Here is a 26,482-nt window from a genome sequence, read left to right on the forward strand (position 1 = left end):
TGTTACACCTCCATGCCAGCTGAGAGCGCTGTGGTTTTACTTTGAAGAGTTTTAATGACAGCAAGTCAGCTGGTGCGGAAGCGGATGCAGCGTGGAGGTTCGGTTCTACAGAAGAGTGAATTGGCAAGGACCATCCACCAAAATGTGGACAATCACAATTCGAGCTGACACAAATTGTCTATTGATCTTGCTTTGGATCACTTATTCTCAGTTTTTGGCCGCGTCCTCTGATGATATTGTAGTGGCGTGCGGGGGCTTTGTGAAGTCCGACGTTGAAATCAATTACTCGTTGATTGAGGTGAGTGCATAAGTACATATTTTTAAGCCATTTTGCTCGTTTATTATTACGTGGGAAGGCTTGTACATTACTTTTTTATGAATGAGCCGTATACACGTTACTTGTTTATTAACCGGCAGACGTATCAATGTGAAGGAGAACATGGATCACGAGATGCGAGTTAATCCCATGGCAAGATACATTATGCCCTTCACCATACGTGAAATCCCCCTGCCCCGCCCCCCTACAGACAACAATAAATCCACATGAAATCAAGCTATTAATAAAACAATCCCCACCATCTGTTTTATTTCTTGTTTACCTCTTCTTTTTAAATATACAGTGGGGTCTCTGTTTACGAAATTACTTATTGCCAGCAGTCGGTTCGTAACTTGGATTTGTCATCAATAGAGACACATTTTTTACATTGAACTAACACAATTCTTTATACGATCTTAAACATTATGCCCCAAATAAACTGCAAAAGAGAAAACTATACCCATTTTCTATAAAATTGGTATGCAGATGGTTGTCCATCTCTTTGTGCCCTGATTGGATAGCCACCAATTCAGGGTGTCCCCTGCCTGGTGCCAAAGTAAAATGGATTTTTAAAATTAATAAAGCCCAGCCCCCCATGTGGTTCTGGTAAGCTGGCTTGACCCCCTCCTCCATTTAAGCACCCAAGTCAGATCTGGATTTAATTGTACTTGACAGATTGCTCCGTTTGCACTTCACACACTTCAACCCAATTATTTCCACACATTGCTTGGACTGGATTTTCACTTAAAATACACATTGCATACTGTCATTTATTATTTTCTTTTTGTGTATTTTAATAGATTAAACTCTACACCAAACAAGGTTCATTAAAGCACCACACTGACTGTGCACCTATAAATGGATACTTTATGATTCCTCTTTATGACAAGGTAGGAAACACACATTGAAATGTACGTTTTTTCATTGATGACACTCATACACTCGTTTTATTTTGTCCTGCAAAGGGAGATTTTGTTTTAAAGATTGAACCTCCCCTTGGGTGGAGTTTCGGTAGGTGCTGCATTACTCACACAGATATTTTACTAAAATAGTCAATAAAATTGTATATTGTTATTTTTAATGTTTTCCTTTTAATTGACCAGAACCCACTAGTGTGGACCTTCATGTGGATGGCGTCACTGATATTTGTACAAAAGAAGAGGACATCAACTTTGTTTTCACTGGGTTTTCAATATCGGGAATGGTAAGAATTTTGTTTTTTAATTGCTTTTCTTTTACCGTTCATTTTAAGATTATTGCTACAATAAAAACATCGTAAACTATGTTTTCTGAATCGTTTATGTGGAATTGAACCTAACTAACCCGTGACACTATGAATTCAATGATCATTTCATCGCACAGGTCTTGAGTAAAGGCCATCTTCTCGGTCCATCTGGAGTCGAAGTTAAATTGAGGCCAACTGGGACAGATGACACCCTTCAGACTGTTATCACCCAGCCTGGAGGAGCGTATGTTGATTAAGCATTTCTATTTAATCATGGATTTGCAGTTTTGATACTAATTGGGTATAATGCGAACTTTCCTTTCCCCTACCATTCTTCTAACACAGGTATAACTTTCACAAAGTTCTCCCTGGAACATTTGACATCATTGCTTCCCATCCTTCCTGGATCCTGGAGCAAGTTCGTAGCCTTAGTATATAATGTAACAGTCATTTACATGAACAGAAAGAATTTTTGCTATTTTTTCATATAGTGTTATAAATCCAACCTTTATCATATTGTAATAACTACCATCCTACAGTAGTAGTTCTACACAATGTTCAACAGAAAACTTTTAAATACCTGTGTGTTAAGTTAGTAATGTATTTTACCCAGTAAAGTAGTCTTTCAATCATTTATCATGCCAATAATCCTCACAAAGGTCCCGGAGGTTGCCGTAGACCACTGGTGTCAAAGTGGCGGCCCAGGGGGCCAAATCTGGCCCGCAGCATCATTTTGTGCGGCCCGGGAAAGTCAATCATGAGTTCCGACTTTCAGTTTTAGAATCAAATTCCAATGAAGAGTATAGAAGTATATTAAATTTTCTGATTTTCCCCTTTTTAAATCTATCATTGTACATTTTTAATAATTTTTTTCCGTGTTTTAGTTTAAAAATAATTCTGTAAAATCTAAAAAGATATATAAAAAAGCTAAAATAAACAGATTTAGTTCTATAAAACCCATATTCTGGGCTTTTAATCCATTTATAAAAATAAAATCTAAATATATATTAATTATGTATTATAAATATATTTATTTAAATCATCAAAAAGATCTGGCAACTTTTTAAAAATCATTCAATTGGTTAAAAAGTAGTCATCCCCCTGTCTTCTAAAGAAAGTATTTTATTACAATTTATTTTAGTAGTGATTTTTAAGTCTTGAACTGATGTCTATTAACTGGTTAAAGTCACACAATAAGCAAAGACTGCATGATTCTGATGTGTTGAAAACAAGTCATTACTGCACCTCAGCCTATAGGAACATTTTAGATAGACTGCTTTAGCAACTTTTGCCTTTTCACTACAGAGTACTACATCGGTACACATTTCCGCTGCTAATGGGGTGGCTACCGACCATCTGGTGGTTGGAGGCTACGATGTCTCAGGGGAGGTCCGCAGTGATGGAGAGCCTATGAAAGAGGTCACCTTCCTGCTTTACTCGGCTAAAGTGAAAAGAGAGGTAAACCGAGTAAAGATTAACCCTATTCGTATGTGCAGATTATATTCACAACATTTGCCAAAGTAATGTTTGTTTGATTCCCAGGATGTGAAAGGATGCAACTTTTCTCCAGTGGAGGGAGCTGACATTGGGGACAGCTCCCTTATCTACTTGTGCAGTGCCCGCTCCAGGGATGATGGTACCTTCACCTACCCTTCACTATCTAGTGGAGAGTATACAGTGGTAAGCCTTTCATCAACACTGAGGTTTGGACAGTTCATTGATTAGCCTGAATATCTTCCGAGAGGAGGGAGATGTAAATGTATAGATCAGCTCCTCATTCATTACAAAATCCGCCATTAATAAAGGGGTAATAAAAAAAACTGAGTTATGGCCGTAAGTTACCTGCTTCAATGATGTTTATTAAACAAATGTAATGGTACAGCTCCTTCCTATGGGAATGATACTTGATTTATACCTGAGATTTTCTTGTATCAAAAAACAATTACCAGGAATTAATGGCCTATGACCTGTTTGAAATCCTGTAAGAATATAATTTAATACAGTTAGGTTCATTATTTGTTTCTTAAAACATTTCATATCACATTGTTTAAAAAAAAAAGTAATCATGTCGCATTGCTTCTAACCTTAAATATATTTTTTAAAGATAACGTTTTTATATTGAATCAGCCCCTTTTATCTTGTTACTTTCCCAGATAATTCTAACTCGAGTAAATATCAATTCTGGTTAGTGTTGAAAATAATAATGCTCAAAAAAACTTTTTGGTGATTAGTATCTCTTTCTCAGGTACCCTTCTACAGAGGAGACAGGATCACTTTTGATGTTGCTCCTTCCAGAAGGAATTTTAAAGTGGAGCACAACAGTTTGACGCTTAAGGTAAATAAATATCTAATTTCAATCTTACGTTAATGTTCAATTCACCTCATCCTTTTTCTTCATTTGTCATTGTAGCCCATCTTTCGTGTCATGGGTTTTTCTGTGACTGGTCGGGTCCTGAATAGTATTCATGGGGAAGGTGTAATTGATGCTGCAGTCTCCATCAACAATGAGCTAAAAGGTAATTCTAAGAGATGGAAACATGCTATTTTGTTGTAATAGTGTATTTGCTTTACTGTTGTTTCCTCTTACATTCTTTGCGTTTGTCCCTTAGTTGTCAGCAAAGAGGATGGTTCTTACAGGCTGGAGAACATGACAGCCGGTACTTACACCATCCGCGTCCACAAGGAGCAGATGTTCTTTGAACCCGTAACAGTAAAAATTGCCCCCAACACTCCACAACTTCCTGACATAATTACAGCAGGGTATGTCTGGTTGTTTTTACTAGAATCTGCAAACTCTTACACACGGAACAACATACATTTGCAAGTGAATGGGGGAAATATTCAAGTATGCTTTGATACACTACTTATTTACTAATTTAAAAATGAGGTGAGAGCATTTTAAAGAAAAAGAATATGTACAAACTGGTAAGAAAAATGTTTAATGTTATACTACTCATATTTTACAATAACAGAAAGTGTTAGGCTGTTGGAAATGCTAACATTTTTGGATAAATTCGTCATAAAATATAGTCTGATTTTAAATAAAATCCCAAATCTGTTTAAACTATTACAACACCACTAATTTGCAGGATTTAGAAGGAAATATAAGCGATGTAAACTATGGATTCTACAAGTGCTTATCAGAGTCAAGAGCCTACCTAGCATCCAAACAATTTCACAAGTTTCAAGTTGGACTATGACTCCAGCGACTAGAAAGCATGCACACATCAGTTTGAAAAATTTCTCTTGCTCAAAAGAATTGTGAATTTGTTTATCCTTCATTACGTACTTTACATTCATTTTTGTAAACCTTTTCTTTAGGCTTTATACAAATAAACAGGCATATTTTCTATACATCGAAACATTCAGCATTTGCCACTCTTCCAAAGACCTTCAGAAATCATGTCTGTTGACAGATATACCATTGCTGTCTATACAGTCCAATCTCAAAGCAGGATTGGTGCAATTATTCAAAACATGGTTGCACATTAACAAAAAAGAAATTACTGAGGGTTGATTTAGCTTTCCTCCCACTGTGTGTCATTAGATTGTGCATCTGTTGTTTATTTTGGTGGTCACAGTATGATGATAATGAGACCTTGATAATCTGCATTGTCATGCAGGTTCAGTGTTTGTGGACAAATCTCCATCAGTCGCCTGCCTGAGGGAATGAAGCAGCAAGGTCGCTACAAGGTCACTTTGACACACAAGGGCCACGAAAAGCCCTCTGCTTGGATTGTTGACTCAGACACCCAGGGAGCTTTTTGCTTCCAGGCCAAACCTGGAGATTACAGCATCCATGTATGACAGTAATGGCTTTAAATTACATCATGCAGACCTTTATCTTGTTTAAGAAATTGCAGATTCCCTTTTATTCCGCCAATTACAAATGTATTTTCTAGTTATCTAGTGTACAATTAAATCATTTGCTTGTCACTCTCTTTGTGATTAGGTGTCACTACCTGAGGTAGATGTGAAAGCAGGCCTGGCTCTGCATCCTCATGCTCTGGAGTTTTCAGTTGTGGATAAACCACACACAGACCTACTTTTTACCCAATTTATGGCCTCAGTCTCTGGAAAGGTCTACTGTTTGGGTAAAATATGACTTTGTGCTATTACTATCTTTCCAAGCAGTATTTCTTAACAAAATGAAAATGAAAAATTGTACTCTCTTGTTGAATTTTAGCATCCTGTGATGACCTGTCAGTCACACTCCAACCAGTGAGCCGCTCAGGAGAGAGAAGGATTATGCCCTTGTCAGGCAGCAGTGAAATTCTCAATTTCTCCTTTGACAATGTTCTGCCTGGAAAATACAAAGGTCAGGAATCAAATGATTATCTGTAGTCAAGGGGGGGCCCGGTGGATGATTGGTTAGAGCTTCGGCCTCACAGGGGGGGACCTGGGTTCAAATCCAGGTCGGTCCACCTGTGTGGAGTTTGCATGTTGCCTGCGTGGGTTTTCTTCGGCTACTCTGATTTCTTCCCACATTTCAAACGCATGCATGGTAGGCTGATTGGACACTCTAAATTGCCCTTCGGAATCAGTGTGCCTTGCGATTGGCTGATCACCAATTCAGGAAGTCCCCTTCCTCTGGCCCAAAGTCAGCTAGGATAGGCTCCAGCACCTCCTGCGACTAGTGAAGATAAAGCGGTTCAGAAAATGAGATGAGATGATTTCGTTAGTCAATAAACTGGGCTCTTCGCTTGTTCATTTGCAATGTAACACTAAGTCATGAAAGATGTAGTAGTTATATGCATACAACTACAAAGAGTAAGTTAAAACAAGTGGCTAATCATCTAATTTAAAACAAAGGTGGCTATTGCAGGAAAACCTTGAATTCAATTTATTTGAAATTCTCGTTTTTTTATTTTGCAATGTCAGGTTTATGATTTGTAATTTTGGGGTGTTTTATACGATACGGTAATAGAATTTACGGACGTATAGTTCAGTATGAACATTCATACATTACTGGAACGCGCAGTAAGAACTTGCGTTGAGTGCACGTAAGTATTATGTAAGTTGAGGAATGTCTGGACATTCATTATTTTTGTTTTTATTTTATATTCATCAGTAAGTATCTCACACGAGGAGTGGTGTTGGAAACATAAATCCACGGAAGTCGAGGTTGTGGACACTGACATCTTGGGTGTTGAGTTCCGGCAAATTGGCTACATCCTACGGTGTTCCCTTTCTCATGCAATCACTTTGGTCAGTGACTAATAACTTCTAAGGTGAGCCTTTATTAATACACACTTACATTCATTTGTTTCTGTATATAGGAGTTCTTCCAGGATGGCAGCAAACCTGAAAATGTAGGCATCTACAATCTCTCCAAGGGAGTCAACCGTTTCTGCCTCTCCAAACCAGGTGAGACTCATTATTAGCAAAGTGAATACACTTTATAAAATCTAAATTTAGGAAAGGGGGGGGGGGGGCATCTGAGTAAACAAGGGTAATGTGATTCACCAGTTTGGATTATGTACTTAGTAGTTTTTATTCACATAAATGTGTCTAATCCAGGTGTCTACAAAGTCACCCCTCGCTCTTGCCACCAGTTTGAGCAGGATTTTTACACCTATGATACGTATGTATTACTGCCGACATTACCATCTACCTCTATTCAATTCCAACAGGCTGTAATATATACCTTGTCTTAACAGCTCAGCACCAAGTATCCTGACTCTTACTGCAGTGCGCCATCACTTGACGGGGCTAATCACCACTGACAAAATTCTGGATGTCACAGTCACTATAAAGTGAGAATCGTTAATTAATTATCATATCTTCAATTGTACAATCAGAAACACTTTTACTAATGACTTATTGCATTGAATTAAATGCTGTTATTGTCATTATACAAGTATAATGAGATGTTACGCTTTCAACACATAGTGCACAAATGACAACAAATGAATAAGAAATAAATAAATAGGTAAGCCAAAGTTTTTGCAGTAAGAAAACAGACATTACTGGATAAATTACTAACTTCCTAATGATAATGTATTTTTGATTCATACAGTACCTCAGATGATTTTCCTTAAGATTTTCCCTTCAAAGTAACACATTTGTACCCCATATTAAAACCATGAATATAGTGATGAAGATTGCAAATCAGGGGGCGGCTTATACGTGAGAAATTGTAAAATTTGGTATTTTTAAGGGTGCTGTTTATACGTGCGGGTGGCTTATATGCAGTAATTTCCCGCGGCTTACCTGACCATAGCTCATGGCACAGTGGTTAGGAAACCTTGCCAAATTGCATTTTACCAGTGTTCGATTTACTTCCTTAATTCCCTTTTATCCCTCTTGTCCGTTTGTTTACTGATATTGAAGAACCTTTAAAAGTTAAAATGTGCAAAATAATCATTATTTATTTCAATTGTATTTCATACACAAAGTAGATGTTTATTTGAAGATGAGCACTGAGAATGTATGGTGATATTGCCATGGTTCAATGACATCATCTTTCCTGTTGCGTACCAATTACAAAGCCCATCTTTTAGAGTTCCGTTTCTCCATCACCTCTTAGATCGTCCATTGAGAGTGAGCCAGCTTTGGTTCTAGGACCACTCCGAAGTCTGCAAGAGCAGAGACAGGAGCAGCAGTTGCAGGAGATTCAGTTGCGACGCCAAGAACGAGAAAGACGAGCTGCTGAAGACGAAGGAGCCCTCAAGGATGATAGTCCACCATTCCAAGAAAAGGCTGATGATCTAACAGGACCCTTCCACTACGAGTTTTCATACTGGGCAAGGTAGTTTGCATTTGATATTGATTCTTATAGTACTATCTTAATTCACAAGATCTATTCGCTATTTCATCTGTTGGTTGCTTGCATCAAGTTTATAACCTCTTAGCGAAAGCTTATTACCTTGTTGTTTTTACTTACATTCTTAGATGGTATTGCTTTATCTTTATTTGTGTGTGTGTGTGTGTGTGTGTGTGTGTGTGTGTGTATGTTAGTATGTGCGTATTTATGTCAATGTTTTAGGATTCAGGCTTGAACCAATGATTAATATTTACTTTACAGAGCTGGAGAGAAAATCACAGTGACCCCCTCCTCAAAGGAGCTGCTGTTTTACCCCCCTGAAGTGGAGGCCACGATCACAGGAGGTATGCTCTTTGACGGTTGTAGTTGATAGTCACTCCTTTGGTTGTTTTATCATTCATGTTGATCAGTGTCTTAAGAAAATAAAATCAATGATAGGTCCAGAGACAACCATTTTTATCATTTTCCCAACTTGTACTGTTAGTACATGCTTCTATCTTTAACAAGTATGACAGTATATTTTGGGTGAAATTGCAGAATCGTGCCCTGGTCGCACGGTGGACATAATGGGTCGTGCCGGGCTTTTTCTGGAGGGCAAAGTGTCACCTGAGCTGCAAGGTGTGGAGATCTCCATTAGTGAAAAAGGAGCTACTTCACCACTCATCACTGTTGCCACCAATGAGAATGGTGCTTACAGGTACAAGGAATCAGACACTGCTCAACAAGCAATCAATCAAAGTTAATATTCTGAGGAAGTTGGCACCAAATCACAATGTTATCCATTTCAAATGAAACTGGTTGAAAAGATAACCATCATTCTAAATTTTACAAATTAAGTTTTGATTCTGGACAGGCCATAAACACTCTAATGCCTTTATTGAAAGCTGAGCTTTTAAGTCTCTTCTTTAAACTTGAGATGTCTTGGCAGTATATTGCCTCAGATATTTAAAAAAAAAAAGAAATTTGTTCTTATGAGTAGAGATGGCTTTCCTCTTTGAGATAATGCGTAATTTTTTCTTATTTGCGGAAGTTATAAATAATTGGGATGTAGTTAAGAATCCCGTTGCTGAGCATTCAGTAGTTGTGTTCACTCTTTGTTCTCAATATCTTGGTCTCAAAATCATAAATCTGAACTGCAAGTGTTCTAAAAAGAGCAAAGTTTTCAAACTAAATTTTCCCTTGAGCCGCCTCGTAGTTATAGTCTCGGAGTGCCTTAATTACTTTGAACATTATCAATGGATAGTCACTACATTTTTTTCTCTTTCCAATAAATATGCAACTTAAATGTATTTCTAATAACTTTCTCATAGGTATTTGGAATCAGAAGCCATGGGAATTAACCAGAATTAAATTTTTGTCCATCATTCGTTCATATCATTCAATATATGTAATGAATGGTGATTGTAGCATGTACTGAAATGGAACAAAAATGGCAGGCTGCTTTCTCATCAAATATACACTTTGAGAATAGTATGTTGGACATGTATGTAATGTGCTTTCATGTATCATCAACACATTCTTTGTTCAACTCATTTCATTTATTCTCCACATCTTTGTAGCGTTGGCCCCCTACACAGCAACATGCAGTATGATATCAGTGCCATTAAGGAAGGATTTGTCCTGAGTCATGTAGATGGAAGCCAGGGAGATTTCAAGGCTTTTGCTCTGGCTGGAATCACCTTCAAGGTACGCTTGTATCAGTCATCTCAATAACTGACCCCCGTTTACACCGCCAAAATTTTGTAGTTTCACTGTCTTGTTACATGTGACATTTATGTACACAATCATTTTAAAAAGCTTTTTAGTGCTGTAAGAGTTTTGTTTAATAATTAAATATGGCACTTAGGCTGGCTGTCACCCTCATCTATTAAAATCTGTTATCGAACTACTTTTAGTTGTTTGCCTGCATCTCTTAACTCTTCTAAACCTTTTGTCTTTTTTTAATATTAATTTAATGCAATTTAATTTTGAAAAAAGTTGACGGTTTTCAAACATACTGAATTGTACTCCTTTTTTTGTGTCTACATCTTAGATAAAAACAGAAGATGGTCAGCCATTGTCTGGAGTCCTTCTTTCTCTGAGTGGTGGGCAATTTCGGTCTAACCTCTTAACTCAGGATACGGGTCTGCTCACATTCAATAACCTGGTAAGAACTAATTTTACATTTCACGAAACCCCAATGCCAGAAGCAGCATAAAAAAAATCTAATCTGCAATTAATGATTTGTCTTCAATGGGCCTTGATGAATTTGAGTGTTTTTTTTTAAAAGACAGTAAATATAAGAGAAACATGAAACTCGGCAAAGACATGCGGTGTACACAAAAGAATGCTTTAGATTTTCAATGGCAAACATCCAACACATTTTGGATGTTGATGGTGAAAAACTATTTTTTTGTGACGTCCTTTTTTTTTGCAATTCAGACTTGCTAAGCATACTATTTTTTTTTTTCATTGCTTTTTATTCGACATAAACATTTTCCGTCCTTTCCAGAGTCCAGGTCAGTACTACTTCAAGCCAATGATGAAAGAATTCCGCTTTGAACCAACATCCCAAATGATTTCGGTAGAAGAGGGTCAAATCCTCAGTATCGAGATAACAGGGATTAAGACTGCGTATAGGTAATTTGAAGTCATGTTCAACTCTTTTTATAAGAATTATAAAGTACTATAAATGTCTGGGAAAAAATTACAATCAGTATTTGTGGTCCTAGTTGTTATGGAACAGTGCAGTCCTTGAGTGGGGATGCGGAGAGGGACATTGCAGTGGAAGCGGTGGGCCAAGGCGACTGTAGCATATACAGTGAGGACACCGTCACAGATGAGGAAGGTCGCTTCAGACTGAGAGGTCTGCTGGTAAGAGTAGCTGTTTTTCACATTTTATTTTTACAATTTTGAAATGACTAAAATGGTGCCTTGCAAAAGTAACCCTTGTAAACGCAAGCCGTGCAGTGGTGTACAGTTGTGGTCAAAAGTTTACATACACTTGCGAAGAACATAATGTCATGCTCTCTTAAGTTTCCAGTTATTTCTATAACTCTGATTTTCGCAATTGCGCACTACTCTCGCCTTTTGCGCGCAGCAGCAATCATATGGAGCGTACAAAATAAAATCCAAGCACAATATTTTTATTGCGTTACTATTGGGGTGGTGAAGCATTTTAAAATATCAGCTTTTATTCAGTCATTTAATTCATTATTCACCTTTTTTTTATGCAGCCTGGTTGCAAGTACCTGATTCAGCTACGAGCTGAAGGTAACGACCACATAGAAAGAGCCTTACCACAACAAAGAGCCATTGAGGTCAGTCACAGGTCCATTAAGAATGACTTTTTGGAATGCAGTATACATATATATATGTAGTGTGTGTGTGGGGGGGGGGGGATATGGGTGTATGTATATATTATAAGACTTATAATTACAAAGTGTTACATCATCTGTTCATCTTGGAAGCACTTTTTAGAATGTTATTTTATTAAATGTTATATTTTGGAAAGCTTTTAATTTGTAATTTGTCCCATTTTGAGAAGTACAGCCGCCTTAATCTCTCTTACAAGGCTGTAAGGGCTTTTATTCTTGTTATTCTCTTCAGACAGTGAGTTGCTGGCAGTTTTATCTCTTTTTGGAGTCCAAGCTGCAGCTGCACATTCTGTAACAATTTTCACTGTCCTATTCAGGTTGGCAGCAGTGACATTGAGGGAGTCAACATTATTGCCTTCAGACAAATCAATCAATTTGACCTTAGCGGGAATGTCATTACATCCCCGGAACATCTAGCAACTTTATCGGTAGGCTAATTTTTTTAAATTAAAGTTCTATCTAAATCTCCTTGGCTTCATTCTGTGGGAAAATTGTATGAGCTCAGTGAGGTTAAACAAATTATTCCCCCCATTCTATTTTGTGCTTAGGTGAAGCTATACAAGGTTGACAACTTGGACAACCCCCTTCACAGTGTCTCACTGGGCCAGTCCCTGTTTTTCCATTTCCCCCCACTGGACAGAGATGGAGAGGTATTTTCCTACCTACATTTCAAAAATCCATTGCAAGACCTCAAATATAGATTATTCCATGTTAAAATTCTTTAAAATTCTCACATCTGTTTCAGATAATGTTAGATGAGATACTTATGAGATATGTAGACTTTTACTAGAACCTTGCATTTGTAGTTTTGTCCTCTAATTTTTCCTGATTGTCAGGTATATGAGAATGCGATGATGTTTTTCCCTTTAATGATAATTTTTGCATTTCATCAGGGCTACATTCTCATGCTGTACTCTACGCTGACCCGCACGCAATTTGACTACACTCTACCTCAAGTCTCCTTTACTTCCACTGGTTACCATAAACACGTCACACTCACGTTCAACCCAACTGTAAGGACTGTGTTTCAGGATTTAAAAAAAGATATATTCATTTAAATTGTAGCCCTTCACACCGGTTCATCTCTGACCTTTCCTGCAGCGCAAAATGCCTGACCAAGATGTTGCCCAGGGGTCCTACATTGCTTTACCCCTCACTCTCCTCCTCCTGTTAGCTGCATACAACCATGAAAAGGTATCCAAGCACCACCAACAAGCACATTTTTAAACTTGATTTGTTTACTCAAGTGCCAGAATTGTTTTCTAGGTCATCCCCTTCCTCTTACAAATGATGAATCGCATTCAGGGTGTAAGGAGCATGACCCAGGCCAGTGGCGACAACGCCACCCTGGAAGAAGCCAAACGTCAGGCCAAAAGGCAGAAGGCCCGTCGTACATGAGGCAAAATATACCAGACACATTTTAATAGGCTACTAGCCGTCATGGCCCCAGTTTTCATAGTGATTACGGTTAAATTTTACTAAACCTTTACTGCTGTTTTTATCATTACAAGAAAGCACCTAACATTGTTCTCATCAGTTACATTCTGGAGCAACTGGCGAGCACTTCCTTATATTTGTGATCCAATTATGTACATGTAACAAGTTGGAGCAACTGAAATTTATTTGTTGCTATCCAAAAACAGATCAAACACAAAACGATGTCTTATGAATTGAGAATGTGACATGGCAGCTTTGCTCCTAGGACAAAAACAAGATAAACTTGTTACCATTTTTTGCGATAGCATGGTGAGGTCTCTTTTTACTGAAATACTTGGTTATTGCTTTTGGAATCCAAGGCACCTCATACCTTAACTATTCCGGTATTATTTTTTTAAGAGGATGCTTTTTTGTTGGATTCAAATGGCAGTGTTGCTGTGTTATTGTTGTTGGGTTTGTTTTTTTTAACTAAGCATTACAACTGTCGGTCAGAATCCTGGAATTTGCAAAACTAGCACAAACTACATGTAATGAAATCAAGTGTTGGATGTTGGTTTTGCCATTAAAAGTTAGCAGGTCATTTTAAACATGACATATAGATCAGGTATTTTTAAAAACTCAACCTATTCAGAGGACTCGACAATAAATCATGAATAAAATATTGAATTCATCAAATTTACAGGGGTCTCTGTCCGACAGTAATTGTTTCACATATAGTTATATCGTTTTTTTTTCTACATTTTGGCATTGATTGCAAGTTAAAACATTTTCCTGAAAATCTGAAGCTTCAATTATAAGTGTAACTATTTGGCCGCTAAATTATTTATTTTATCCCGATTCAATCTTTAATACAGTGACTTAAGGAGATTTTGACAGTATATGCTTCAAAAAGAAAATCTAATCATTGCCCATAACAAGTCACATATTGCTATTAGTTCTAATTGAAGTTTTACATCTTTTGAAAGTTTTTGTGACCCTTTGAATAGTGTATGTTTATGTGATCATGGAACTCGTCCAACACCTGCATGTTGTGGTGAGAAACTGCACTCAGATATGAAGTACGTAGTATGATTTTCTCTGTTTTGTCACCAGCAATCCACCCTTTTGAGTAATTGTCCCAAAAAGGAGATGTGAGTTATGACAGAAATATTGTGGTAATGAACTCTGTTTAACTGTCAGGTTAATTCCTGCAACACTTTTCAGCGTGTTGAAAACAGATTTGAATAATGTGTGATTCTTTTTTTTCTACTTTCTTGGGATACTGGGTACTCAAAACACTTTGGACTGAGATTCTAATTTATTTACATGACTGATTAAATGTGTGTGTGTGACACTGTGTTCTCTGTGTGGCTCATTGTTATTTGATTGATTAATGTGTAATTTATCTGGCCACTCCCCCCCCCCCCCCGGGAATATTGTACACCATAAAGAATACGGGTAGAGAGTGAAATTCATGTTATAACAAAAAATTGTAAAATATGTTGTCTCAATGTAATATTTGTATTTTTTTCCAAAGAAAATCTGCGAGGCTTTGAGTCCGTCGTAGCTGAACCGCGAAGTAGCGAGGGAACACTGTAGATCCACAGGACGTTGAAGAAGTTACATGCAAACTACCAGGTGGTAAATTGTACATGCCTGATGTTTGAAAAGATAAGACAAAAGTGTGCACATGAGGACTATTTGCAAATTAGATCAACAGTATGCTTAGCAAGTGTTTCTTGATGGATGCCCACAGGGAGGTCGACCTAAATGGCAGCTTGGCAGACCAGGGTTGGAAAGATCCATCATGCAACGACAAGAGGGAGAGGGCTCTAACATCTAGTCCTGCCCTGAGAGGACAACGCTTGTCAGATTAATGAGCCTCTCAGTGACAGGTGACGTGGTTATATTGTGTGTGGCTGTGTGTAAGTGTTCAAGTGTGTTGAAATGACTCTCATCGACATTTGTTGTCTTTATTTGTTTCTAAGGAAAATCTGCATGCTTTCTTTGAAAACTCTACTTTGCAACAAAAGTTCAGCACGGTCATTCCAGCAAAGTTTCTTCAACCTGTAAGTGCTCATGAAACTTCCAAAATCTTTGACCCCTCGGTTTTAAAAGTTACTTCAACCCCTCCCTTCTTCTATGCGTCACCCTGTCTCTGAACTCTCGTCACCCCTTCCCCTGAAACCACCCACTCATCCTCCATCCCCTTTCTAAGGGCATTCCGTTCACACAGTAGAATATAGATGAATCCAGCATGGACACTTATATTGATTCCTCCCACAACACAGACACCAGGGAAACTAATGGGTGCTTCCCTTTATGCAGCCCCCCATCATATGTCTTTAGAAGGCCTGGAAATAAGAAACAAATTGATAGGACATCCTGATGCTGTTGAGTTTGTTGTTTGTTGTGTTTACTGAGAATGAGGTGTGCGGCTTGTTCTGTAATCATCAACTGTTGGTAAAGTGATATCAATTCATAATATGTGACAATTTATTATGGGAATAATTATTATTTTCTGTGTATTATAGGTTTATTGTCACAAACTAGTGAAAACCAAGTTAAGATAATCAAACATACAGATGATAATCACAATATTTTCGTCATCATCATTTTACTCAACGTTAAAACAGGAAGCTAGGTTTTTTTACGCGAAAATTACAAACTGTGGGTTCAATTATGAACTTTTTTGAATGGTCCCGCAACACTGATTTGTGTGAACACAAGCAGATGTGCTCAGAATCATCTGTGGAACAACAGGAAGACAGGAAGAGAAAAGAGAGGGAAGAGGGGCGATGCTTTGCTTCACCTCATTAACCAGCGCCTGTTAGCGCAAAAATAAATTGGGTGTGATTCCAGCACTGATACAGACAAGTGCACAGTTTGCAGGTCATTTGTGAATGTCATACTTGAGCTGTGTCACTTCACTGTCGGTGTCACAGTGCCGGCATGACACTCGCATTAGTGCGTTCAGGACCCAGGTTTCTTCTCATATTTTACCACAGGTTAGCGGAGAGCCGTATACACCCATCTAAAGAGCCACATATGGCTCCCAAGCCATAAATTCACTACCCATGCTCCACACCATCATGTACAAATATTTCAAGAAATAGTGATTTAAACACTTTAAATAAATTATACCAAACAGGTGATATAATTATAAGTAGGCAAAAATGATATAACACTGTACTATCCCAATGTATGAAAATGTTTTAAAAATATTGTAGAGCAAAATTTAGTTTTTACCATCTCAAAATATCCAACTCAAAGCTCATTTGTGTATGTTTTCATCTGATTGTAAAAGTTAGATCAATATAGCTCTTGCATTGTAATTTACAACAGACTTATTTTAACAGAAAGAACACAGCACATGTAATAACTTTTTAGAGTGAAGGTAAACAATTTTTCATCTTTTTGTTACAGGCAGAGTTCAGCCGGAATAAGCTTGTAGTTTTGAAATGGGGGAGACAGCCACACAGGGGCATGACGAGCGTATAGGGGCATGAATCCCAATCTCGATCAATAGAATTAAAACGAATAAATACTTAGTCATCATAGATGCAGGGTGATTTATCCCACACTTTTACAGAGCTGGCCGAATACCACCAGCATCAGAGAAATCAATATGTAATTATAGACATCCTACCTTGGGCTGTTCATCTCTCAGCATCCACCTTCTAACAAAGTGACCAATATCAACCTCAAAAAAAAATGTCACAACATTGCTGGAACTGAGAAGAGAAGCAGGATATGGTGGACTTCCCTTTCTAACAAATCCAGCCTTGTGTGCACATGGATGATATCAATTTGTCATATTTGGGGTCAAACAAGGATGCAGGGGAAAAAGGCGCCGAAAATTGCTGGAGCAAAACTTAGGCTTTTAATGAAAACAATGGTGACTACAAAAGTGACAAAATAAATCAGGGGCTCACATAACAATAATTCATAAATCATTATGATTTGTATTAAAAACAATAGATTTCGATAATTCAGATTCTCACAAACGCCTGGACTGACAAACAAGCCATTTGTACATTTGGATTATGATTAGCCATGTGGATCAGTTAAAATGCACCACCTTTCCAACTGATGGCAGACTCCTTGAAGATGATCTTTTGTATGCAAATGTACCCTTCTCCCAGTGAGATACTTCCACATAAATACTTACACAGGTAGCAGAATCGCCCGGGGTTTTCCTTACACCATTCCTCTTAACCTTGATGTTCTCTCCAATTCCCAACATCTGCTTAATGCATCTAGCCCTAAGCGTTCACTTCCTCCCCTACAAAAAAAAAAAAAAAACGATGGTAAGAGAAGAGTGAAGGATTGCGGAGATCAGGTGTCTCGAGAGACTATGATTAGTATTCAGAAGCCCAGCTTGCAGCCCTCCTGCCTGATAACCCTGCTGCAGGGGAACTCATTGAAAGCACAATACAGTATGTCGTCATTCTTACCAAAAATAACAGGTACAAAAAAGGTCGGATTCCAAACTGAATCTCACTTGATGTCCGTCATGGTGAAAACCAAATACCCTTCTCCAGTGTCGTCTGGCTAACAATTAGAGTTGTTTGTTAATATTACAAGTGTTATTGTCTACTGACTATTGAATTCATTCAAATAAATAAGACAATGCTAGATTTATTATTATTACACTGCTGAACCAAAGTAGCGTTTCGGCCTCACAGTTCTGGTTTCGAGGGTTCAATCCCAGGTCGGTCCTCACTATATAAAGTTTGGATGCTCTTGTGTGGGTTTTCTCCGGGTACTCCAGTTTCTTCCCACATCCCAAAAACATGCATGGTAGGCTGATTCAGCACTATAAATTGCCCAGAGGTTTGAGTGTGAGCATGAACGCTTGTCTGTTTGCCCTGCGATTCGCCTACCACCAAGTCAGGGTATCCCGTGCCTAGTTAGCTGCGATAGACTCTATCACACCCCAAGACCCATGTAAGGATAAGTGGTTCAGAAAATGAATGATGGAACAAAGCTGTACCAGAATTTTGTTGTACCTTGCACAAGGAGAATAAACCCTTCTTTTCTATTCTAAATTTTTACAAATACATGATTCACAAATCAATGAAGTGGGACCCTCGCTGCTGTTTGTGATTTGATTCATTCCTATTAATCATTCCTATTGTTAATTTTCCTATTCGTTTATTTTCGTTTTGACATTGGTGGCCCGGTGGATGAAGGTTAAGCGCGCCAACCTCAGTTAAAAGATTAATAATAGCTCAAGATGCACATATTCCAGTTGAAAAAAATGAGTTTTATTTTACTCTGTCAAAACTCAAGAGTTGTCTTCTTTTTCTGTACACTGTTGCCTAGCAGCAGAAGCTGGCATTCAGCAGCTCAGATCCTTGTTGCAGTGTGGTGCTGTGCATATGGCTGTTCATGCATAGGCGAGCATGTGTGTATATACCCTTACTGTCTGAGCTGTATTTTAAATTTTAATCTGCTCAGACAACAGGGCCAGTCATGTCCAGAGGCTTTGGGAAAAGGACGGAAGGACCTTGACAACGTTTTATCCGTGTAAGAATGCCTCCACCCACACTGGTCAGCTTCTCCTACCTCATGACTGTCAAGATAATTAAGATTGCATAGAATAGATTCTAGAAGATAGAATTTTACCTATTTTTCCATTTTCCTTGATATATCCCTCTCTGTATTGATTGTCTTTTTCATCCAGTATCCCATAACCTTCGACTGAATTTGGATGAGCTCTCTCTCAGCTTCTATTCTGTAGCATGGTCATCACTGCTAATAAGTTATTGTGGCCTTCATCCAGCTGCATAGGAAATTTAAATTTTGGTGTGATTCACATGATTGCCCTTATAGGGTTAATTTGTGGTCTGACATCAGCTTGCCTATTCGCATATGGAATAATAAAAGGTCCATGATTGAGGAAGGTCAGGACCGAACCTTCTCAAAGAAATCATGGTGCATTCGAGAGCCATTAGGCACGGAGAATCCTTCAAACCCATTTAACAAGGTTTCACTTTTTATCTAGTCAGCAAAATGTCTGGATGAAGAAAAAATAAATTATTCAGTACTGTAATGAATGTCCATGGAAGAAAAATTTGCTCTGTAAAATGGTTGTTCCTCTTAAAGGGTTTGCTCGGGGACAGGGGAAGGAGTGAACATCTGAAAAAGGTCGCAGAATATTAATATTTTAGAGTTTTATCCACCAAAGGCTTATACCGTTGACAAGTTACATGGTGCATAGAAAACCATTTGACACCCACACTCATCAATTTAGACTGTTCAACCAGCTTTGGATGTAATTGGGCATGTGGGAGGAAACAAGAGTACCCAGAGAAAACCCTCACAAGCCAGGGAAAACATGCACATTTCATACAGAAAGGGCCAAATTTGCAATTGAACCCTCGATCTTAAAACTGTGAGGTCAACACGTTTACTGCTCATCCACCGGACCCTAATCTTGAACATGCATTGCATATCATTGTATTCAGTTTAAAAAGAAAAATGTTTAATGCAATGTCCCAACATCAAATGTTGCACTTGAAGAACTCTTATATAGTTTCAGATTGATCCAAAAAGATACTGATGCAATTGTAAAGAAAAAAAATGCAACCCATTTTTTTTCACAATCGTTAGGGGGGAAAGACTTATTTTTTTTCCTCCCATGCAGTGTTGCTGTCAAGGCCACCTGTCTGCTGCTGTGTCTCTCTGCGTGCTTCTTGAACCTAGTCAGCAGGCTGCTCGATTACATGAAACACTGGCTGCATCAGTGTCCTACAGCAGGACGCCTCAGGCTTTAAAAAGTCATGTTAGGCTGCACCCATTCCATCTGCCCCCTCCTGTTCCAGGCACACTTCACCAGCTGGCTGGTTTCATCCCTCTTTCTACCGTAACTGGTTTGATCAATTCTATACATTCAAAATGTACAGGTTGTTTGTGAGAGAACACATGCTTGGTTGAATCCGAATGCATTAAAGTGTACTGGTTTCTGCAGGACCGGGGTGAACATGCAAACTCCACACAGGTGGACCAACCTGGATGTCAACCGAGGACCCCAGAGCTGTGAGGCCAATACGCTAAGCACTCATCCGCCGGGCCGCACTATCGTTCTCACACTTGTTGTAATTTCCCACTTTGCATTTCCATCTTTCCACATACTCCATATCAAGGTGTGTGAAGCAAATGAGAATGACCTTGATGAAGATGTGCAAGGCATTTACATAGAAGTGTGGTGAATACATCTGGAGTGTGAAATATGCCAAAAAATGCCTTTTCTGTTTGCTTGTAGGTATACCAGCAAGTTAATTGCTTATTTATTTATTTATTGCTGTGAGTGGGAAAAAAATGTAACACGACAGAGTAATTGGTTCAGTGGGACTTATAAAATAGTAGTTATTTTTTCTTAAGGAGACCTGGCTTTCTGAATCTACTGGACTTGGTATTTTAGAAACTTGAAAGAGGAGTTTCTCATCTCATCTCATTTTCTGAACCGCTTTATCCTCATTAGGGTGACGGAGGGTGCTGGTATGTATCCCAGCTGAGTCCGGGCCAAAGGCAGGAGACACCCTGAATCGGTGGCCAGCTAATCGCAGGGCACAAGAAGACTGACAACCATTCACGCTCACACTCATACCTAGGGGCAATTTAGAGTGCTCAACCAGCCTACTAAAGATATTTTTGGGATGTGGGCTGAAAAAGGAGTACATGGAGAAAACAATAGCAAGCCTGGAGAGAGCATACAAACTCCACAAAGTGAGAGCCCACCTGGTATAGAACCCTTTACCCCAAAACTGTGAGGCCTACGCACTTCCCACTTTTCCACTGGGCTACCACAATTTATTTTTCTTTCAAGAATGACTTATATTCTGAAAATGTCAGGAATGTCTGCCTTGTCACAAGGTTAGTATGTCAAGGAGCATATCTTTGCTGGCTGTTGCTTTTAGAGTTGATTATGTTTGGATATGTTGGTGTGTGTGTGAGACAGTCAAAGCACTTTGAAAGGATAAACAGCAGTGCATTAACTGGTAATTTAAAAAGAATAGCGAAGGGCAATCTAGAGTGTCCAATCAGCCTACCATGGATGTCTTTGGAATGCGAGAGAAAACCGGAGCACCTGGAGAAAACCCACACGGTGGACCGATCTAGATTTGAACCCAGGACCCGAGCGGGATTTCCAAAGACAGAAAGATAGTTGACAAGTGTTTGGAACGCAGTCATGGAATTTGCATGGAATTTGCATGGAATTTGCATGGAATTTGCCCCATATGACAGACGTATTTTCGGGGGCATGACGGTTGTGCGATGGACCCTCCACGCCGATTTGCGCCACACGGTGGCTCTGTCCTTCTGCTGTCGATGCTCCTCTTCCTCCAGCCCACTCAACTCCACTCCACCCCCACCTAGCCCTCAGACTCGTACAGCTCTGTCCAGTCTCCAACCTCGCTGCACAGTCACAGGGCACACGCACCACCGCTCCTCCAGCTCTGTGCAGCCCGCTGCGAAGATGGTCGGCGGCTTGTGTGCTCGCAGACTGGCTCGCCGGTCTCGATCCGCCCTCATCGTAGCCCTCACGGTGCTACTGCTGCAAACACTGATCGTATGGAACTTCAGCAGCCTCGACTCCGGTGAAAATAGCCGGGCAGACATCGGCTCCAACGCGCTGGAGAAGAGGGACCTGGTAGCGGGCAACAAAGCCGCTGGCAGCGACTATCCCCAGCATGGGTCGCATCGGCAGCAGCGGCGGCATCTTCCGCCGCCCGAAAGAGGAGCATCTCGCCACATACAGCAGCCGGTAAGACATCTTATGTCCCTGCATTGTACGAATCGTGTGGTCATGGTGAATTCATGCAGCTGTTTTTGGTAGGCTTTCCCCTCTTAAAGCAGCAACACAGCCGGGCCTGCACATTTATTATTGTTGTGTTCAACGTAGACAGCCCATGAGGCAAATGAGAGCAAGTGTGCTGGCTGACACACATGTGTGGTCCCCTTGCTCCTATGATGCTGAGGACAGGAGGCACATCACTACTCCCACACTACCGACTGCAAATGCAAATACCAAAGCAGTGAAGGAAACGTGAACTCAGTGGTGTTGACCACTCCCGGGCACAATGACGGCATGAGATGAAAAATATTTCCTTGTTTTTTTTATAATGTGCAAAGATAACAAATTCTCTCATCTCATTTTTCTAAACCGCTTTATCCTCACTAAGGTCGCAGGGGGTGCTGGAGTTTATCCCAGCTTACTGTGAGGCGGAGGTGGGGGACACCCCGGATTGGTGACCAGTCCATCGCAGGGCACAAGGAGACAAACAACCATGCACTCTGACACCCATACCTAGGGGTAATTTAGAGTGTCCAATCAGCCTACCATGCATGTCTTTGGAATGTGGGAGGAAACCAGAGTCCCCAGAGAAAACCCACGCAGGCTCAGAGTGGACATGCAAACTCCACATAGGTGGACCGACTAGAATTTGAACCCAGGTCCCCCACTGTGAGGGCGAGACGCTAACCACTCAGCAGCCGGGCTGACCGATAACACAATTGCTTAGTGTAAAAATAATGTATTGTTTCGCTATTTATTCATCATTTCAGTTGCTATGAATGAGTGCAAAATAACCCACTCAACAATGCCAAAACGAAATGCTTGCTCTACGTAGATATTAAATGCAAGAATATTCTTTAGAAATGGATATTCAAATTAGTAATGCTCCCTTTTGATATACTCTGTCGGAGACCTCTCAATAAGCTTATTGATGGCATCTATTTTTCTCTCTCGTAAGTGTGAATATAATTATGTACAGGTTTTGAAGAATACCGCACAAAAAGTGCAGTTCTTCACAAACTGAAACAACAATAACATGTATGTTGTAAAAATCTGTTTTATAAGATAGAATATTACATACAGCACCCATTCAATGTCTGAAATTAGATTGTGACGGACCCAATTTTGTGGCCAAGATGTTGTGAAACTTGAACCACATTGTTCATCATAAATGCACTTGTGGATCCAAGTAAAACCGAAAAACACTTACAATAATTACTAGGGAGACCTGTTCAAGCAGCACCAGGATCAGAAAGTTAGGCAAAAATGTCAACCTATGTAGAGATTATTTAAACTTACAAACTACCAACATTTAATAAAATATCCAAATATTTATTTATTAACTCATCTTGCTGAGTCCTGTGCCCTGGAGGTTGCACAGTGAGCAGCTTTGTGTTTGAGGAGGACTTCCACTCAGCATGTTTTTCATTTTTACAGCCTGGTGGCTGGCATTAAATCCTCGAAAATTGAACTTCCCTTTCACGTGGTCTCAAGACATCAGGCTGCCCTAAAGAAATTGGACGCAGTTGTGTCTGGCAGTCACGCAGCATTTTCCCTTCATAAAACTGCCAGCCGTTTAGTAGGAGACTGCATGTGACCTGTAGTCAACTGTGATCGGTTATGATAAACTATGGCCTTTTCACAGAGTCAATTCTTGCACAGTGTTATTTGTTGTCTTTTTCACTGATTTTACTGGGAGATATTTTCATCTTCTGGTGGCACTATGCATCCCACATGCAGCATCTTAACAGCAAGAAGTCATGTTTAAGGATGTGTTCTTTTTGTGTAAGGATACAAATGACATATATACAGAAAATTCTCTGGTGATGTATTTGAACACTTTTGTAATTGCATTACCTCTGATAAGCAAGTAATTATTTTTTGACATTTGTTCCGTCAGCATGAATTCACAGACAAAATAAGGCTTACAAAATGGAAAATTCATATAAATTTATATATATATATATATATATATATATATATATATATATATATATATATATATATATATATATATATATATATATATATATATATATATATATGTTGATTAATATGACTTGTTAATTAATATGTACTACTGTCACTTTATTAAATAAATCAAACTCAATCTCAAATTCCAGCACAAGCAGTTCTATTGATACTTTGAAACCGAGGTATACAGTCAAATTGTAACTGGCAGGCTCCAGTCCAGATAGAATAGTGGATACGTACATGATTTACATTCACTTGTTTTCTTTGGCAAACATTGCAAATATATTTATCTTTTCCCCTATATTTACTCTGTATCATGACATAGTATAACAGCTTGGAAAGATAACATTAGGGGAAATCTGTATAGATTAGAGCTACACAAAAGATGCCATATGGGTGTTGAATATCACAATATTTGTATTGCTGTTGTCTTTAATCTTCTTCATAAGAGATTATATGTTTATTATCTCATAAAATAGATATTTTTTCAATTGGCTAATTCAGGGTGCACACTGTCAAGTTATGTCTTTGCATTGCTGTGGTACGTACATTGGCCACATGCAATTAGCTTCTTAGAGGCATTCATCTCCTCAATATAAATGGTGGCTGTTCTTTTTTTGTGTTTGTTTTGCCATCGTCGATGACGTGTGTAAGTGAATGTTAGAGAAGGTGGTTTGGCAAAGCTGAGTTCTCATGCCTTTAGGGTGACGCATAAGCTGTGATGCTTCGTGAGAGACAATGGCTCATAGAATTGAAAGCTGCACTTCTTATCTATAGTAGAATAAGCCAGGAGCCATACTATGACAAGAACTAAATGCTGAATGGAAAAAATATACTGGGTATGTGATTTCAACTGCTAGTATTCCTACTCATCATTAGTATAGATTTTTGTGGTAAGTGATGAAAATTCATGGAGAAGTATTTTTCCATCATTTTTACCGTTGAGGTTCGGTTCCCCTTTGCCAATTCATCATTAGACCCTCTGTTGTGTTGTTCCTTGCATCGGTTTACAGTAAGAATTGGCATAACCTCAATGGAATTATTGAGATTTCAATCTGGCGATATTTAGTGGAAGATATGAGAATTTGTTCATTTGCTCGATTTTTAACAATTTGACTTTATCAGAAGGCAGAGAAGGTTTCACATCTGGTTGTCAGCTTTTTCTAACTGTCTGCTATTGCCTACCGTCAGGATGTTTCCAGTCGGTGTCCACATGCTGCAAACAGTTTCCTTTTAGTCATTGTATACGGTAACATGAAATATAACCATAGTTGCAAGTTTTTCCATTTCCATTACAGTGTAAAAAATATTTCCAAATCTTTGGCATGGCAGATGGAGGAAAAAGGGGTATTACACTCATGTCATATTTCCCTGGGCTGTCCACACATTTGCTAGTTGTTCTGTGTCTCAACTTGCTTCCTTGGTTATTGCATGTATTTCTATTTCATTTTAAGTGCCAATCACTGTCAGTGGTATATGTCATTGCTAAGCTATTTCAAGCAATGGTAATTGACTTTTAAATTGGAACTCTCGTGTAAGAAAATGTTGATGCAATTTAGGTCTACTTTAAACAAGACTCAAGCCATACATAATCATAGGCCAAAGACATATTGTGGTTCTGTGGTTACAAAAATAAATATTAAAAATATTTCATCTCCATTTTCAACACAGCTTATGTCAGAATCTCGGGGTGCTGGAATCTATCCCAGCTGACTCCGGGCGAAAGGCGGACTGCACCCTAAACTAGGCTTCAGTCAGTGGTAGGGCACAAATAATTCTTCATTCATTCATTCGTTCATCTTCCATACCGAGCATCCTCATAAGGGTTGCAGCCGTAGGGCACACAGAGAGACAAACGACCACACCGCCACAACCAGGAATTGAGCCCGTGCCTGACCACACCGAAGTCAGGCGAGTGAAGCACTACACCATAACTAGCAAACAAATAAAGCTCAAGCATCCTAATAATCCGGTAATTAATGGGCATTAAGAACATTGATCATTCTGTCAAAGCATCTTCCGTCTTTGAGCTACTTTATTAAATGTCACTCAGTCTCACGTGAAAGTGGAAACATACTCAGATCTAAGGGAAGCGGAATGCCCCTCAGACTTGAAAGAGACACTTCGAAAACTTCAGACGCTTTGATGTTGAAGTGTAATTTGTACACAGGACGCCATCATACTTTGGGAAACATTTCATTATCATAGTAGCACATCTTAAAAAGATAGTTTGGAGCCGATTTTACTCTCGACAGACAGACTTCTCACTATTTATTGTGTACGGACTAAACGTTTGCGTATCCATAGCACCTCAAACACAGACACTAGTTTGTTAAACACCCATGGAGCACTGGTGTTGAAAGTGGTATATAGGCCTCTTCAGTGCAGTATTCATACTAGATGTCTGAGGATTTTTCTAAGCTTCTTTGCTTACTTTTTGTGAAGGGTGGCTAGCCCCTCAACTTCTCAACTGGGGTTGGGATGGTAGAAATTCTACACTCAAGCGGCAATAGGAAACCTACTGGCATGACTCTTCTCTGGCATGTCAGCTTTGTTGACTCTCACTTGGGAGATGAGAGGAAGGGCAAAGGTCCATGACCATCATGTTTAACAGGCTACATGGTTA

General features: G+C 39.1%; 2 protein-coding genes and 1 long non-coding RNA gene across 3 annotated transcripts in view; all 3 read left to right on the forward strand.

Annotated features, from left to right (window-relative positions):
* Positions 1-64: 64 nt before the first annotated feature.
* Positions 65-14,431, forward strand: nomo (nodal modulator). Its single transcript, XM_077718750.1, has 31 exons — positions 65-298; positions 1,117-1,206; positions 1,282-1,327; positions 1,420-1,520; positions 1,679-1,785; positions 1,887-1,959; positions 2,847-2,999; positions 3,084-3,221; positions 3,787-3,876; positions 3,952-4,057; positions 4,151-4,301; positions 5,165-5,342; positions 5,494-5,635; positions 5,728-5,859; positions 6,613-6,749; positions 6,821-6,908; positions 7,062-7,125; positions 7,202-7,297; positions 8,071-8,292; positions 8,569-8,651; positions 8,845-9,004; positions 9,867-9,993; positions 10,340-10,453; positions 10,799-10,926; positions 11,019-11,160; positions 11,523-11,606; positions 11,981-12,091; positions 12,212-12,313; positions 12,557-12,676; positions 12,765-12,857; positions 12,930-14,431. Exons 1-31 carry the CDS (start codon positions 143-145, stop codon positions 13,059-13,061), a joined length of 3,666 nt encoding a protein of 1,221 aa, XP_077574876.1. The 5' UTR covers positions 65-142; the 3' UTR covers positions 13,062-14,431.
* A 420-nt stretch (positions 14,432-14,851) lies between these two features.
* On the forward strand, positions 14,852-19,931 carry LOC144197582 (uncharacterized). Its single transcript, XR_013326548.1, has 3 exons — positions 14,852-14,974; positions 15,068-15,148; positions 19,732-19,931. It is a non-coding gene; the product is annotated as an uncharacterized LOC144197582 (long non-coding RNA).
* A 1,503-nt stretch (positions 19,932-21,434) lies between these two features.
* xylt1 (xylosyltransferase I) overlaps positions 21,435-26,482 on the forward strand; it is a 42,095-nt gene continuing 37,047 nt past the window's right edge. Inside the window, exon 1 of the mRNA XM_077719485.1 lies at positions 21,435-21,852. Within this exon, the coding sequence (XP_077575611.1) occupies positions 21,565-21,852 (288 nt within the window). The 5' untranslated portion in view covers positions 21,435-21,564. The remainder of the gene's footprint in view (positions 21,853-26,482) is intronic.

This window comes from Stigmatopora nigra, chromosome 6 (genome assembly GCF_051989575.1).
Source record: "Stigmatopora nigra isolate UIUO_SnigA chromosome 6, RoL_Snig_1.1, whole genome shotgun sequence".
Taxonomy (NCBI): Eukaryota; Metazoa; Chordata; class Actinopteri; order Syngnathiformes; family Syngnathidae; genus Stigmatopora; species Stigmatopora nigra.

What these genes read in the sequence shown, in the direction of transcription:
- nomo (XM_077718750.1), top strand. Translation starts at nt 143, where the DNA reads ATGTGGACAATCACAATTCGAGCTGACACAAATTGTCTATTGATCTTG. An exon ending in CTAGTGGAGAGTATACAGTG is followed by an intron (nt 3,222 to 3,786) that starts GTAAGCCTTTCA and finishes TCTCTTTCTCAG; the next exon opens with GTACCCTTCTACAGAGGAGA. An exon ending in GATGTCACAGTCACTATAAA is followed by an intron (nt 7,298 to 8,070) that starts GTGAGAATCGTT and finishes ATCACCTCTTAG; the next exon opens with ATCGTCCATTGAGAGTGAGC.